The sequence below is a fragment of the Pelecanus crispus genome, chromosome 15 (genome assembly GCF_030463565.1).
Source record: "Pelecanus crispus isolate bPelCri1 chromosome 15, bPelCri1.pri, whole genome shotgun sequence".
Classification (NCBI taxonomy): Eukaryota; Metazoa; Chordata; class Aves; order Pelecaniformes; family Pelecanidae; genus Pelecanus; species Pelecanus crispus.
Window position 1 is genome coordinate 9,426,365 of NC_134657.1, and position 16,901 is coordinate 9,443,265.

Sequence of the window (16,901 nt, forward strand, 5' to 3'; positions counted from 1 at the left end):
AGCCCACAGGTTCATTTTATCACAGTGGTATCATTCCCACACACACCAACTGCGTACGTGCAATCTTAAATCCCCCGTTTAGTAATAGCCAACCTTTCCAGAGTGACTGCCTTATCATTTTTGGCTCCCGTCAAATTTCTCACAAATATAACTACGTAAGGTGGCCAAATTACATTGAATCAATATTGTAGTTAGGGCTTTACATTTTTATGAACTTGAAGTTGCATAAGACAATGAGTTGACCTACGTTGACCATAAACTTTGCAGGTCGTTTTTACCTTGACTCCTGGACGTGATGGGCTAAGCCATGCAAAGTGCCATAGGATTTTGTCTACTCTTTAAGGTATTTATTTTTTTAAGGAAGAGGAAAATCAAGGTCAAATATTTCAGTGGTTCAGTTTGGGTAAACACGTGACAGAGATGCATTTCTGCTCATCGCTTTTCCCAGCTGCACGGCCTCCTCCCAGACAAGGTATTTATCTTTTCAGTGAAACCGTGACCAGGGGCTTCCCAGAAGTCTCCCTGACCTCATGGGGACTCAGAATAACATCTGCGACCTCTTCATCTGCATCGCAATGCAGAAGTGAAGGGCTTGTTGGGATCGCTCCTTTCCCGCCGGAACGTGTGCAAATACCTGCCAGATCAGTGCGAGTTACCTCTTTAGGCCATGCAAATGTTCTGGAGGGAGAGAACAGCTAAGTGGATCTGAAAGGACTTCCGTACACATGGCTGGCTGTGCCGGGTACCTTCCACGCAGCTCCCGTTAAGGGGCGAGACAAAGATTTTCATCAAGTGTTCTTACTCCACTTGGAGCGCACACATTTCTTACTCCTCTCGCTGTCGTCTGATCCCGTTTCCTTAGCTTCCTCCCCGTTGCAAGCCGCAGCCGGGCTTCAGCCCACATCACCAGAGATATTCTCCTCTTTCTGCCCATTCCTGTACTCTGCCACTGGTTTCTACTGAGGTCCTCGCTCCCTACTGCCATGCCCAATTCATTCGCCGTTTTGGCAAGTTCCCACTTCATCTTCCCAAGGGTCCGCAGGAAACAGGGAGGCGGGATGGGTAACGCCATCCAGCCGGGCTGTTTCTTTACAAAGGTTACTCTCACTCTTTAAAGACTTTCTCCTGCTGAAGTCAGAGGCAACGCTCTGCCTAGTCTCAGCGAGAGTAACCTTAGACTCTCAAGTGCTGCCATAAAACCTTATGGACTATAAATATCTCTCCGTAGCGGAGAGAATTCTTTTTTGACACATTATATAATGGATGCAATATAAAAATATACTGCACTTGGCAGGCTTTCCAAGGCTTCCCTTCGGGAGCTCAACAAACGGGCTGGGGTTTGATGATTTTTTTTTTTTCCACTGTATGGCCAAACCTGCATTTCACAGAAAGACGGGAAGATGGGTCTCCTGGGAAAGAACCTGTTTTCCTCTTACAGAGAAGCTGAGGAGACTTCCTTCAAAGTTTCCAGATCTTTGAAGTGACCTCAGCTCCATGAGATCACGGATGCGTTTGCCAAGGCTGAGCATATGAAGGTGTGGATGTCAGCGGCAGTTTTGTCCTGCTGTGAACTGCTTCTGGCAGAGAAGCCCATGCCAGGGTGAAGCTCGGTGCTCACCGGGCAGCTGGCAATCTTCAGCTGCGTGTCCCCCACATCTATGTTTGAGATGTTATTGTACACAAACATAAATAACGCAAATTAAACCGTAAATAGAATACAAACAGAAATATCCAAGAAAAGCTTATCTGCTGAATATCTCTTCTTTGACCAATTAACTGAGGCTTCTGGGCTAGCTCCGAAAGGTCCAAAATCAGTGATTTGACAGCTCCTCAGAACTGCTGAGCATGACGACTAACTAACAGAGCCTTGCAGGGTACTTACATTAAACTCCTCCAGCTGCCAACCTGGCCAGCCAGGACCGCTCAAGACGCTGACAGAAGGTAATGTGAATTACAGTGAGCCTTCCAAATATGACTTACGGCCTTCTTTAAAGCCAAAAGCTTTAATGAAAACTGTACTAAGTGGGCACCGATGATGACCTGGCAAAGAACGCTCAGCTGGGGAGATAAGACTTGACAACACGTTTTCAGGAGCAGCAACAGCAAAGCAAAAGGCTCTGCTACCAAAGAAAGAAACGAGAGGTACGGGCACGGAAGGAACTGGTTTGACACTCAGCTATTTCACCAGTCAGGTTTGAACTTACTCATGTGAATAAGAAGCTCCAGGAGCTATACTCTTTATTCAAAAGGAATCCGAAAGCAAGCATCTTTCAAAGCTCTGAGGCATGGACTGTCAGCTGCTCCCCCCAGCAAACCTCCATTTTTTGGCTGGAACAGAGTCGGAAGTGCTGAAATACCATAAAGAAGATTATAATCTCAGGCCGAAGGGTTATAACCAGAAGGCTCAGCTACAACCGTCCTCCTTTACCCGGTCTTTCTAGGCACTTTGCAGAATTTTGATTGTATGCAACCCTACCACAAATAGCACCTCTTTTCTGAGGCTTGCTCGCTCAGCTACCGGTGTACAATGGGCAGTACACGTCTTATTCCAAAGAACTGGGAAGTCCCTGGGAAAAAATAGTTTTCTCCTAGTCTCTTTGTCCCCATATAATTGAGTTCAGTGCTACAAAACATCCAAGGGGGGAAGCATTTTGTAAGGTTCTCAAGAGCTGCAGCAAAATTTATAGCACAGGATGGTCTATGGAAAACTATTGATTACTGATCTCATTATTTATATTTCACTGCAAAAGCCACTCACGTTCCCAGACGCATAATAGGTGTCAAGAGTAAGAACCTTGAAAAATAAATTGAAAAAGTTACAATAGCAAATGGCCTCTTCATGGCATAATTGGTATAAGGCAATTAATGGTGGGCTGAAACATCACATTGCTTCTGCAAACAAAAAGCAATACTGTTTAAAGAACATTTAATGAGCACGTTTTTATGTTGTCCTCAGCAAGTTCACTGCCAAGCCACAAAAGACATTTATACACACTTCCTTTTGTCTCTAATGAAAGGGTCATTGCTACTTGCTTCTTGTTAAATTCACAAGTTAAAAAAAAAAAAAGCGCAAATGTGATGTTTTAAACTTGAAATCCACCTTCTTGAAGAAGCAGTTGTTTGCATTTCAAGACGTTTGCTGGGCAGGGACAGTCGCAGCGCTGCGCGGGCCGTCAGAATTAGGAGCAAACCCAACACCTCCACAGAAAGATGGAGTTCGGTGACCGCCTGCTACAGAGATCTATTGTATAGCTCTTATACCCAGATACTCCAAATATTTGACATTCCAAAATCTTCACTGTTAATGAGGTGAGAACCTGAGCAACCGGGAAAAATTAAGGCGGAAATAATGTATTTATTTGCTAGGAGCAAGTATTCTGCTGTGCAATTCGGAGCAGTTTCCCAGACCGCAGTGGAGGGGCATAATGCCTAAATCATTTAAACCAGAAAACTGACCTGATCTGCTCCTTCCCAAAAAGCATTTTCTACATCTGTTTCTCCTATGCATTTCAAGTATCACCGCTCACTGCTACATTAAAAAAGGCCAAAGCCGATATCCTGCACAAGAAAGTCACTGCATTTCCACCTACGGAAAGTTTCCATCCCGCAGAATGGAAAGCGGCGGTACGAACATCTCCAAACGCTTCCCTCTCAGGAGACCAGAGTCCTTTTTTTCCCCTATCTCCTGCAACCTAGCCGCAGGAGCAGCACGCAGCTATCCAGAGAGCTTCCAGCACCGCCTGCACAGCGCTGAGCTCCCACCTTCCTCCTTCCGAACCGAGCACAGCCCTAAGGGAAGCTCAGCAAAGGAGAAAGGTGTTCACAGCAGCAGAAAGTTCTCAGGAGGGTAAGGCAGGGGCATTGTTTTCCTTCCAACGAACCTTTTCTTCTAGGTTTGGAAAAAAATGACCTTCCAAACCATTTCAAGAAAATGAGTCTCCGAAGCGTTCTGTCCTGGAAATGCATGCAGGAAGGCACGAACTTCAAAAAGACTCAGAAAATGGTATATTCACAGAACTAAATAAGTGTTCTATGGAGATGTATCGAACACCACATATGAAATCTCACTTAAACCTCAGAGGCCTTCTGATTAAAAGCCTGCGTAAAGTATGAATAGTTTCAGAGAGGATCTATCCCTAAATATGCCGTGATGCATTCTGTATTCATACTGTCTGCCTGACTTAATGCTCTCTTTTTAACCACTTCTTCAGTTTAAAATGTGCATTTTTAGAGAGCATATCCTGTTACACGAGAGACCGTAAAGTGAAAAGCCATGTCTCATTCTCCCATAAGTACAAAAACATCCCTGGCATTCTTTCACTTAAATCCTTGGAGTTTTCTAGGGATTCGTTTTACAAGCTAAACGTAGAATATAATTTTCCGGGCAAGGTTACCAAGGCAAATCATAACTGAGCTCCTGAACAAATACAAATCAAAACACATTATTTGACTTTTCCACACATGATTGGTTTGGGCTGCACAAGCCCGCTACTCACCCATTAAAGAGAAGCCTGATAACATCTGAGATATCAGTAAATTGTGGGAATTCAAGCTTCTCGTGATGAAAACGTACAGCAGAGGAAGCGATGGACAATTTGCAGCTGGTAAAAAGAGGTGTCCTCTAATGACATACATCTGGCATCCATTATCTCAGCATCTGCCGTGCTGAAATCCAGTACACCCCACAAAACACAATGGCATGCTGAGGAAAGGCACAATATCCCCTGGATCCTCTGCAACGCCTTAAGACCCACCCGTCCCCTTTATCCGCTGCGCACTGTATCGTTAAAGCAGCCAGAGGAGCCCAGCATCCTACCGATCGCTGGCATTTATGACACAGGACCGTATCATGTGGGCCCTCCGACCTCCAACAGATCAGGACCGTGAATCGGCATAAGTGGCTGCCGCTATCAATGATGCAAACCAGCTCCTGGCTAGAAGAGCCAAGAGCCGGTCTGGACCTCTGGTAATGTTCTATCCAGTCTTTAAGTGAGCCACTTAAATTGCTATACAGAAAGAATCCCCATTTTAATCTGCAAACACTGGTTATTCTACTTCTTTGTTGTCACCGTTCATTTGTATCAGCATAGCCCGTCTGCAGCAGAGTCTCACCTCAAATCAACGATGCAGGGGTTTTAAGTCTTTACCACTTACAAGACCTCTTTGAGAAGCCTGGACTGGAGGCATCTGAGAAAGGCAGATGGACTTGGCAGGGTGAAAAACATCAAAAACTGCTTCCACTGCAAAACTACTGACGGCCACCGAATGTACACAAACGGCGCTGGACCAGCCTGCCCGACGATCCGCGCTGCTACACGCAAACAAAAGCCAACGGTGTTGCGGGTATGACAGCGTCCCAAAGGCTGCCGCGTGCCAGGCTTTTCAGCTAATGTTCCAGGATAAATGGAAGTAAACCACAAACACATTACTTAGGAGAGCAGCTAAGGGCCAGCAGCCCCGGCGTCTAGCCCGTGAGCGTGCTACATGGCCCGCCGTGGAGAAGGGAGCTTCTTTGGGCCTCCCAGCACCCCCGTGCAGCCGCCTGCCGTTCTGGTGTCGAGCGGAGGATTTCCAGATTCAACTGCGGTTTTATTTGCTTGGGGAGGCAGGAAGAAAGACGGTTACCATGCATTCACATATGGCAAACTACAAACACCCGTTGGCCTTCAAAACACTGTTTTGGCTGGTGTATAGAGACTGGGGGTCTAACAGGTGGCCCTGTAGCCAGTGGGAACGTAGAGGGCTTACAGAGGCCCCCCCAGCCATTGAATTACGCAAAGAAAAACTCTGTACAGCACACGCATCTGTGTGCGCAAGTTGAGCCGCGAGAAACTGAAGTCCCATGAAATTAAGCAGGCAGGGACCGGGAAATCTCACCCCAGAAGAGCAAGGGTTGCCAGGATCCTCCTTTTGGTCTAGAGCTGCTTCTGCTGACGAACGCTTGCCATGCGCCTGCTTCCAGCTGCTAGCACCCTTGCCCCGCTCCCGGGCAGGGGGAAACCAGCCACGGAGCCCGAAGACGACGACGTGGCTCCAGCCCCTGCACAGCACGGTCCCCAACCGCTTCCCTACAAACTCGAACATGGTGCCAGCGCCAGCGCTACCGGTAAGAGCACCGCACACAGGTCGCGCCTGGCAGGCTGGGACGGCGGTAACGCAGAGAGGAGCGGGATCCAGACAGAGGTTGCTACGGAGCGTGGGGCACTGGCTGCACCTGAAGGGTCTGCGGGCTTCTATATGGCTAGAAAGACCGATAACCGCTCTGCTGCAAATCGTTGCCCTGTTTCCAGTGAGGGGACTGTAAAAATGTAATACATACTTTTAAATACTAGCTCTAGGTGGTATTAATATACTATAAACCACGTATGTATTATGGTATCCTAGCATTTGTATACACGCATACACATATGTAGGCACTACTGTATTAACTTAAGCCCGTAACATAGCTGTAATCAGTGAACGCAAGCTAAGCACACAGGAAACCTGAGAAGAAAGGAGCTGCAGAGGCACAGACTCCCTCAACTTGTTCTTTGAACCTGGTGCCACGGTCTCAGGAGGAGGAGGATCCTCATTGTCGGAGATATCATTTTTCATTTGAATTTTGTAACATACCTAGCAGTAAAAAGCGACTGTAACAAACTCCTTTGCTGGCTGGTGCCACCCTTGATTTGTTTCTGTGGGATGTCAGCAGGAGATTTTCCTCCTCCGCTATCAAACAACTTGGTTTGGGTTAAGGCTGCACAGAACAGCAAGCTTCAGCCCAAGTCAAAAAACTGCATTGCACAACAGGAACGCACAGGCACTTGAACTTGGATCAAGGACATACGGAAAATGTCCTCCTCCATTTCTCACATAACTCTCATTAATTAAACCTCCAGAGCGGGAATCCTCTGAGAAATCCTCCCAGAAAAAAAAAAAAAAAAGTCTTGGTAGCAACTGGAACCTCAACATAAGTTTGTTTCTTGAATTATTACACAGACTGTACTGTAGCACTGAGCCCATACAGCAAAGGAGAGGAAACGGACTGAAATGCAACAAGCGAAGCAAAATTTGAAGGAAAACCCATGGCTGAGGTGGAGATAAGGAGCCGGTTAAAAGATGTTATCAGCTGCTAGAGAACACCGCTTCAAAAAGCTGCCTCAGAGAAGACAGCACGTAATAAATAAAAAGAATGCTTTCTCCAAGATTTCCAAACCCAGAAATTGAAAGCATAACATACTGGCGATTTCTTACAGACTGTACCATCTATTTTAGCATAAATTAATTCTAAAAATTCCAGGAAGGTTTGCAGCAACGCTTCTCTTTTCTGCTTTGGCCTTCACTCCTCGCTTCACTCCCTAGCCCACCTATTTCGGCTGGAACCGGCTCCTTTGGGCCTGCAGCCGGCGCAGATCCCCCCGCCGCCAGTTTTCACAAGATCCCCAGAAAACAACGGAAGAGCCCAGGTCCCGAGCATTCCGCTGCCTTGCGCCGTTCCTCCTCCGCAGCACGAACCAGGCGAGGCAAAAGGGAGAGCCGCAGAGGGCCGCAGCAGGAGGCGGGAGAGGTGCGTCTCGGACGTGCCTCCAGAAAGGGGGCCCTGCGCGGGCTGGACCGCGCGACGCTTTCGTATCGCGCTCTCGTTCCAAGCAACCAGGCAGCTGGGGGAGCAACCGTAAGTGTGGGGTGCCCTCCTTCCCTCCGGGAACGGCCCCAGGACTCGGCATCGATTCCGCCTACTTGGCATTCGGGTGCCCAGTTCTTCTTATCGCCGATTACACGACGGGATCCCCGTGGTCCATTTCTAGACCAGGGTCTTTTCCATTGCTTGGAAAACAACCTGTTCGCCTATGCAAGTATCCTTGACTCACCTCCGTGCTTACAGCCTGACTTTCAACAGATGGTTTACGAGAAGAAAATACTTAGGGTAGACTACAAAGCTCTCAAAAATGTAACGCTCTTCGGGCCCCTAGCTCAACTTTGTGAGTCGCTGAGGTTTTGCGAACACAACCCCCCCCCCCTTTTTAATTGGTCACAGCTGGCTGCGAACATTCGCGGAAATCCGTGCAGGGAGATTAGAGCGGGGCCTGACATTTCGCCACGGCGCTGGCACTGTAGCAATTAAGGAGGCGATCACGGGAGGCACGGAGGAGTTTCAATCCTCACTAAAGGGAAAATATGCGCCGCTTTGAAGATGGCATCCGCTGCTTCGCATGACTTGGCCCAAGGTACCAATCCCTCAAAACAAAGCGCAGATTTGGTCTTCTCCAGATGGCACTGTAAGCAGTTTCCTTCCAAGCTTTTCTTGCCCCAGACAGATCTTAACACAAGGACCAGTAAAGATCTATATGAAAATTTCAAAGCGGTGCAATGTCAGCGATAGGACTCCTCTCTCATTTATTTGCCAAAATCTAAGCAGAGGGCTACAACTCATCTAAAGGACCTGAGCCATGCATTTTCTTTCACCCAATATAATCACCTCTTTTAAATGATAAAGAAATCCTTAATTCTTGAGTTCAACCCAAGGAAAGCTTGGAAAGCACAAAGAAAGCCATATTGTGAATTCACTAAAGCCCACAAGATTTTAGTCTCTTAAACTAGCAGCTCTTTTTCACTTGCCATCACGTTCCTTTAAACAAACGTGTCGGTGACATTTTTGCCTATGCATCTGCTCCATCACTCGTTGATGAAGCTGGACAACTTTAAATGTGGTAGCGTACGTCCAAAAGGCTCTTTGCTGTACTCCAGTTAACCTTCAGAAACTCAGATCCTATGACCTGTGAAGTTATTCACAGAGCAATTGCCCTGCATTTACGTCCAGATTTGCAAAATCAAGGTCATGCCGGGAAGCCCGCGATGAACACCGCGTGGTGCGTCTCGGTGAAGGATGTTGGACCCCTCAATACCCTGCAGATGGAAATGCCAAGAAATGTGTTTCGCAGGTACAACCCCAGCTGCTCCCCCAGCTTCAGCACGTCTTCCCTTTTCTTCAAAACTCACTTCACAAAAGTTGTGGGTTTTTTTTTTTTAACTGAATAAAGCCCTACATAGCCTTGGCTTGTTTCCTCTCATAACTTTTTCAAAGAGTTCAGCGCTACCTGTTTGCCAGCTATTAAATACCTCACGTTTGGCCGATGGACAAGCAGATAGCGCAGGACAAAGCAGGGCTCTGCACAAGCCGTCCTTGTTCCGCTGCCTTCCTGAGCCAAAAAGAGAGCGAAGCCCGGCAGGCAGAGCTGCACGGCAATGCTGCGGACTGGCAGAAATCTTCTCTGGCCTCAGGCTCTTCTGCCCTCCCCAGCAGAAGGTGAAACCTTTGAATCAGGAGGCCGTTTGTAAATAAAAGTATTTGGACTTCTTGGCTGTCAGAGAAGTGCTCTGCTTAATTTAGCCCTGGTATTATTAACAGCGGATTCTCTCCAGTAAACTGAAGCTGAAGAACAATTGCTGCTATGTAATCCCACAAATGGATTTTAAATCGGCCTTGTGAACTGTAAACCCACGAAACATCGAACGCATGATCTTGCTCCTGTCATTCTGAAATGGGCAGCAGGGTCCCCTTGGACCAGGGAAGCCTCCTGAGTCCAAAGAAGCGTTACTGCACGTGCACACTCGCCGGTAGCATCTTTCCGTCTCGGGAAGACGCATCTGGCTCCTGGATCCAAGGAGAGTCTACAAGGTGCTTTGCTTCGCTTCCAGAGACTAAACCTTTCCTGTTTCGACTTCAACACCTTCAAGTGCTTTGCAGTCCTGCATTCCCCTCTGAAAATCACCTCTGTCCCAAAGGCTGCAGCAAACCCCCTTCTCCCACCCCTCTGCCCAAGCAGCCCATGCCCTAACACACCGCAAAGGCTTCCAGCTGAACAGCTCAAAGCGATTAGCAGGAGAAATGGGGTCATTAGTCAATCAAACAACACTGAGGGCATGTCAAACGCTTGTGTAAATGAGGGCGGTGCTATAAAAGAACAGGACAATAACAGTCTCCTGAAGCAGCGACAAAGCCATTTCAGCTGGCCTTGCAAAAGCAGACACTAATCACGGGCCCCGCTCGCTTACAGTTGACCTCTCCTTTGTGCAAAGCGAAAGAAGCTTTGGTCTGGCCGAGCCTTCAAAATGCAGCCGGGCTAATTAGGAAGGGTCCCCTCCCTACAGCACAGCGAAGTTCCCACACAAGAGCCCTCACAGCCTGAGTGTTGCTGAAACGATCCACTCCGCCGTGAAGCTTTTTGAGTAAGCAAGCCTTGCAGGCGAGCAGCTGACGGGCAACACGAGATGCAAATAACAACAGCCTTCATGCAACCCGTCCCGCGGATGGACGGCCACGAACACGCGACCCCCCCCGGGCGTGCAGAGGTCTTGCACTCCGCCGCGTTCACATGCGTACGCCGAGTTCACCCAAACCGGACCCCGAAGTGTCGGGTGGTCCCAGGATCCCTGCGAAGGCTTGGAGCAGAGCCCGGGTTTTCCGACACCCTGCCCCTCCCAGCAATGAGCCCTGTACAGAAAGGGCATTCACATCCAAGCTCAAAGAAGGGAGCTCCTAAAGAAAGCCTCAGCCCAAACCAAACCTCAAACACTCCATTTACAACCCTTTCATCTACCAGACGTGGAAGATAACGAAGGACAGCCCAGCTGTTTCCTCAGTTCAGAAATGGTCTCTGCAGTCGCTATAACATTGTTCAGCTCAACCTCTTCCTCTGCTTTGCTGCTCTAGAAAAGCCCCAGTTAACGGCAGGTAGGAGATGCCTCATTGCACGGGGAAAAAAAGAAGAGAAATGCCTATGCCGGCAGCACTTTACAGGATCAAAAAGCCACCGGGATGCAAGAGGCAACAGAAGAGGTGTTGAAACCCAGACGGGTAGGCAAAATGCGCTGCAGACCTTCCCGAAGGAGCTCGTGCAGCTCTACGGAGAGGCCCGCCTTCAAAGCGAGGTGATTGAATGCAGGCGGAGAGTGCCCAAATATTATCACTTTCGACAGCTTAGGGGAGCAGGAAGGACAGCATCTCACCCCTGGAAGCCAGACTGATTGGGTACCGCCTGTTTTGCAGCCAGGGTAAACACAGGATTGCTGCTGCAATAGGCTGGCCAGTAAAAATACCCCACGCTGAAAGGTGTGATAAGAGTCTGGCCAGGATAGAGAACGTCCTGCCTTCAAAACAAACACATCTGTATTTCTTTCCAGAAAAGAAGTGATAGCATTGAGATCAGACACTGAGATCTCTGGAAGCCAAGTGACACTGCAGAATATCGCTGTGGCGTGGCTTCATTTGCTCTGGGTTATTTTCCCACCATTAAATTCAATTTTTCATCGAAATTTTCATTGAACAGCCTTGTCAGAAGCCCTCTGGACCACAGCCAGATTCATCCCAGTCAGATGCTGAACAGACCTGTTTTGGGGAACACTTTCTCAAGAAGGTGTCATCATCTCAAATCCCAGGATAGCTTCTTTCATAGGTGACAGATGAGACAAGAAAAACTAATTCCCTGATCAACCATTGGGTGTCTTTCCCCCAAAGCCACCTTCTCTGAAGCAGCCTCCAGCCTCCCATCCTATCATGAAAGTCCAGCACAAATGCTGACTGGCCGGCATAGGAGCTAACTACCCAGAGGCCTTTTAAGAGTGAAAGAGAAGGTGAGAATCCAGACAATTAGGGTTCCACCAGAAATTTGTCCAAAAAAGTATTTACCCAAAAAATAATTTACAATAGTCAATAAGAAATTAAGATGAAGGGAAGGATGAGTTTGCGGCTGGGATCTTCCCGTATCCTCAGTCAGCACATTCTCTGTGGCAAGGACTTTGGCTTTTGGAAAATGCTATGAAGAATGAAAAGCATCAGGAGACAGACAAAAAACATCACTTCTCTGCAAGCTAGGCCTAATATCGCATTTGCGTTGGTCTTTTTGAGTTTTTCAGGACCAACATCCGTTTAAAAGCAGGGTGGAAACAAAGGTTAACACCTTGAAACTTGAAAGCTAGGAAAGCTTTCTGAAGATGCTTGCAAAGTAACTTGTCTTGCAAAACGAACACTGTCCCCAGTCTATTATATCTACAGGTTTCCTTTGTCTGCTGGTAATGAAAATGCTCCATCATTTGCAGAGTCTACACCAGCGGGTTCGGGGTTTGTCTTCCGGAGTGGCTGAAGCTTACGGAGCAGTGGCCCAAGCAGATAGACCGCTCTTCTTGTCAACGCGCTGGCATCTCTCACGTCCACCACATGCCCTGTCCAAAAAATTCACTGCACGTACGGGCTGGTATCAATCACGTTACGTTCTCTGCTGCTTTGCTGGGAGACGAGGAAACAGTGGAAGTCCTGAGCCAGCCAGCGCGTCCTGCTTGGGGCTGGGCCTTCAAAGCTCCATCGCCTGCCTTCCAGCCCTTGAAGTGACCAGATCATCCCGTCCGGGCGGATTTGCTGAAGGAAGCAGGACAACGGTATGTTTATAAACAACGGGCCCTGGGGACAGTGAAGCGTTGTCCCGGCAGAAGGGGGTTACTTTTGCCACGAGCGCGAAACATGAATCACTCGGAAATGAAAATAATTTGAGGTTGCAAACACAAAGGAATGCTCCCAAGTCAGCCGGGCTTTGCTGTTTGAGAAGGCAACAGAACAATTAACACTTCAAAAAGTGAGGTTAAGCAGCATGAAGAATGATTTATCCACTCCATTCACTCAACCCTGTTGCTTGTAATTATCTCATTCCAAAATAAAGAGTTTGGGCTGGTTTCTTCCCCTAACTTCAGGCGGCAGAGCCATGATTTGCGGATCCTTGGCCAGCCCCCGCCTGCTGTATGCAGCCCATCCCCGCTGCCTTGAGCGAAGCTCTGCCAAAATACGGAAGGTAAGGACCCCACCACAGGTGTTCAGGATTTCAGGCAGTCATTTAAAATTTGACGGGCGTATTAGACACGAGCAAATTGGATGAGGAGCTTCTCTGAGCTGCCACTAAAAACGTATTTTGAGTAAAGACATTTTAAAGGTTCAAAATAACCATCAGAAATTCAGTAAGTTTCAAAAGCTCTTCGGTTTTTTTTTTTTTTTTAATCTAGTTTTACAGTTTGGTTCTTTGCTTCTAGGTTCCAAACAGAGGCACGTATCGAAACATCACCATAAAGGTCAAATATCCTGAGAGAACAGTTCAACAGCCAACTCACTTGGAATTCCAAAGAATTAAAATAAAGTCAGAATTGCTTAGAAATTCTTCGAAGTGACAACTATGCTGTAGCCACCTCATGCTTTGTTAATTGGCAGAAAAATTTTGGATTTTTCTTTTTCTTAAACTCGATTTATCACATCCAAAAGGCTCAACCTTTGCCATACTTTACACGGTTGCCCAAACGGCAACTATTGGAGGTTCACCCACACCTCTTGTTTAACCAAGAATTAGAATTTCCTGATTTCTCTGACTAACAGCCACCTCCTATCTGGCCAGAGCACCCTCTTCCCCAGAAAAGGGGAAAGGCTTCTTGCACCGAGGAGCTGTTAAAGCGGGCGAGGCGAGCTGTACGCCACGGCAGTGGTCGCTGTGTTCCAGCCCTGCCCCGTTTGCCCGCAGCCTTTCTCCGCTCCGTCTCCCGAGCAGCCCCGGGGGCACGCACACCGCCCCGCGCACGCCGGTGACGCAAGCCGCTGTCGTCCTCCTTTGCTGCCTCACGCGGGTCCTGCAAAATGCTTTGCAGGGCAGTAAAATAAAAGCTAATCTTCAGCCGTCCACAGGCTGACCTTTGAAGACACAAAGCACCGACTTCAGGTCCCTCATCCAAGCGGGGGTAACATCGGTACAAGTACAGATGTATTTTCTTCCCCTCCCAAATAAGCCAGTCATTTCCCTTCTAAAAAATATTGGGGGGGGTCTCAGAAATCCGTGCTTTATTTTCAAAGCCGCAACCAACTATAATTGTGGGAATCGCTAAACATTTCCAAATGTGAAAGCGGTTTTTACCTCTCAGGTTCTGTACGGGAAGACACCCGATGTTCATTTTATTAATTCGTACAAGAGAAGCTATGACAAAAAAATTGCCGGGAGAATTTAAGGCCCGTTGATTTCCTAGAAAACCCTGGAACGTGTGCAAACACAAACCTAAGCGGCAGGGCAGGATCGTGTACATCTCTGAGAAGTAGCCACGCTCCGATCCTTCAGGGGTCAAAGGATGAGGGGGAAGCAGTGTTTTAAGTAACGTGTTCGGACTGCAGTTAGGAGAGCGTCGCTGGGGAGATAAATAATTTGCACGGGCTGCTATTGTGTCTGCAGCGCGACTATTTTAGAAACATAAAGCAGAAAAGCAAAACAAACCGCACATTGTTTTTATACAGAGCAGAAAAGCAAAACAAACTGCAAATTGTTTTTATACTAAGCAGCATCCTCTTCACCTTACTCAAAACGTAGAGTGTAAACGGTTAGCATTAAAGCAGCCACAGAGCTCGGAGTGACCGGCGGGCTAAAGCCGGATGGCTTCATTTCCCGGGCATCGCTCCGGTTCTCGCGGCTGCCAGCCCCAGGAAACCAAGGAAAGCGCTTCCCCGCCCGATTGAGGACTTGTGCCACCACGGGAACATGGGGCAGGGGACTTGTAACCACCACATGCAAACCGCTGTCCCAGCCGAGCCCCGGGAAAGCCTCCGATGGGAATAACACAGCTCGAACTCCAGTTAATGACGCATATTAAAGAGCAGGGAATGAAGAGAGCCTACAGTCAACAGCATCAAGGAGGGTTTTGCCAATCTACGGTTTGTATCTGACTGAGAGAATCCTCTTTTTCTTTAAAGGCATAGATTTTCTTATCTAAATGCAACTTAAGGGCCTTTTAAGCACTTCTAAATCGCCGCTTGTAACAACAATTAACGTTCCTTAAAACAGATGCAGCGTGAAAAACGCACAAGAGCAGGCTGGCTCAGCAGCTGCAGCCCAGCTCCGCCGCCACGCGCTGCTGGCTAGCTGAGGTGGCGAGGCCTCCCATCCGCCCTCAAAAAACGCAGTGGTGAGACGCACGCTTTCCCTGAACCCATCCACCCGCACGGACACCTTTCCACCCTCCGTTCCGATTACTCCAGGCTTGGAGGGTTTCAGGCTCTGAGGAAAAAGCTCCTCTCCAGCCCTTCTCACTGGGAAAAGACCGGCTGCTGCCAAGGACCACTCCGATGTCAACTCCTCTGCATCCATAAACTCACCTCCATTTCTGAAAGAGCAAGGAACTGTGCCTGAAGGAAGAGATCTATACTAATGGTTGGTTAAAAAAAAAAAAAAAAAAAAGTCTTATTATTTAATTTGCTGTTATAAATCCAGAATTTGAGTACTTGTTACTGCCCTGTGCCTTGCAGGCTCAGCAGTCAGAGGGAAGAAAGGGCAGCCGTTTCTCTCTACGACAGTACGAGGCACGGGTTTTTCCCTTACCCTGTACGAGGCGTGGGGAACCGTTCCGGCTTTCAGCAGTTGTTTGCTACAGACTGTCACGTTACCAAATCAGAACATCTCTGAATTACCAAACGTAGGAAACTCAATAACCTTCAAGAGAGCGTTTGCATATTGCAGGAAGGTTAATGAAATAAAGCTTACCAGCCCCACAATAAAGCCCAGCCAAGGATGTAACCGGTCCAGCTAGTCAGAGCTTAACTATTTTCCCTTCTGATGTGGCAGCCCATTGCCACGCTCCCCCAGGCCGAGCTTCGCTCCACAGGTTTCTTTGTTTGACCCGACTTTAATCAGCTTCCTTCTCCCATTCCAGCAAATCCCTCTGCTGATGGCAGCCAGGAATAAAGGCCATTGTACAGTACGGAGCTGTGTTTCACAGCAAGTCACGATAAGCATTTCCTTTCCAAACATCCAAGTTCCCCAAGCATTACAAACAGTGGCCAAAAAAAGTAGAGAGCAGATTATTGGAGTTTTGCAGATAAAACAACAGCTAGGATAAAAAAAAAAGAGCGGGGCATCCCTCGCTCTTCATCCCCTTCACTTCCAACTCGAAATTAAAGGGGGAATTTGAAAAGACCGCTTACCGTACTGACAGCGAGGTCCTTGGAAACCAGAGGAGCAATGACAGAGCTGCGAAGATCCCTCTACGCAATTTCCCCCGTTGAAACAAACCCCGTAACCGCAGACAGCTGCAAGGAGGAGGGAGAGAATAATTCCTGAGGTCGCGATCGGACGTGCGCATGCACGAACAAATACCCATTCCCTGGTTAAGTTCCCACAGCCCTGTAGACAACTGGAATAGTTATAAACCCACTGTTGAACCACTTTTGAAAGGCGACTCTTTTTTGGTTGACAATGCGATACCCAAACAGTACGCAAAGTCTCTCAAAATTTAGGATCGGAAGTAAAATACCCCAGGCAATGTCTAAGGGCTTTTCTGAAAGTGCAGCCGAGTGAGAATTCACAGGAAAGCATCAGCAGAGCTGCAGGGTTGTTGATTAAATAATGCTTTTCCAGCCAACAAGTGGGTAAAAGAGGCAGAAAATGACTCGTGCAGAATCATGCCAGATCTTGCGGCCAAAAAGAGAACTTCTTTATTTTGAAATTGGAGGCATCTTTTGGGAACAAACCACGAGAAGCTGTTTCCACAGCTCTCCGCTGAGCTTTCCTGGAGAGCTGGCTACCCGAACGGCGCATCACCTTCCGAATGGACGAGAGGATGAAATAGAGCTAAACGCTATGTAAGCCTGAGCAGCCACATTTCTCTGTTCTCAACAAGCGAGGTGTAAAATGGACACAGAGACAGAGAATGCTCAATTAGGCTTCTGAAATCCACCTTTTCAAATCGTCTAAATAAAACCACCACCAAGGATACGGTGTTCCAGCAAAACACGTATTTCTTATAACTCAGGAAACGCAGCCCACCGTGTTTTATATTTCCCGCTGGAAAACGCTCATCTCAAAAGGAGAAATGTCACTACCAAGCGATGCTGTCACATGTGCTGCCCTTTG

At 47.8% G+C, this 16,901-nt stretch overlaps 1 protein-coding gene across 1 annotated transcript in view; it reads right to left on the bottom strand.

Annotated features, from left to right (window-relative positions):
- Window positions 1–16,901, bottom strand: part of MEGF6 (multiple EGF like domains 6) — a 104,312-nt gene that overhangs the window by 71,207 nt on the left and 16,204 nt on the right. The window contains exon 4 of the mRNA XM_075721539.1: window positions 15,974–16,078. Within this exon, the coding sequence (XP_075577654.1) occupies window positions 15,974–16,078 (105 nt within the window). The remainder of the gene's footprint in view (window positions 1–15,973; window positions 16,079–16,901) is intronic.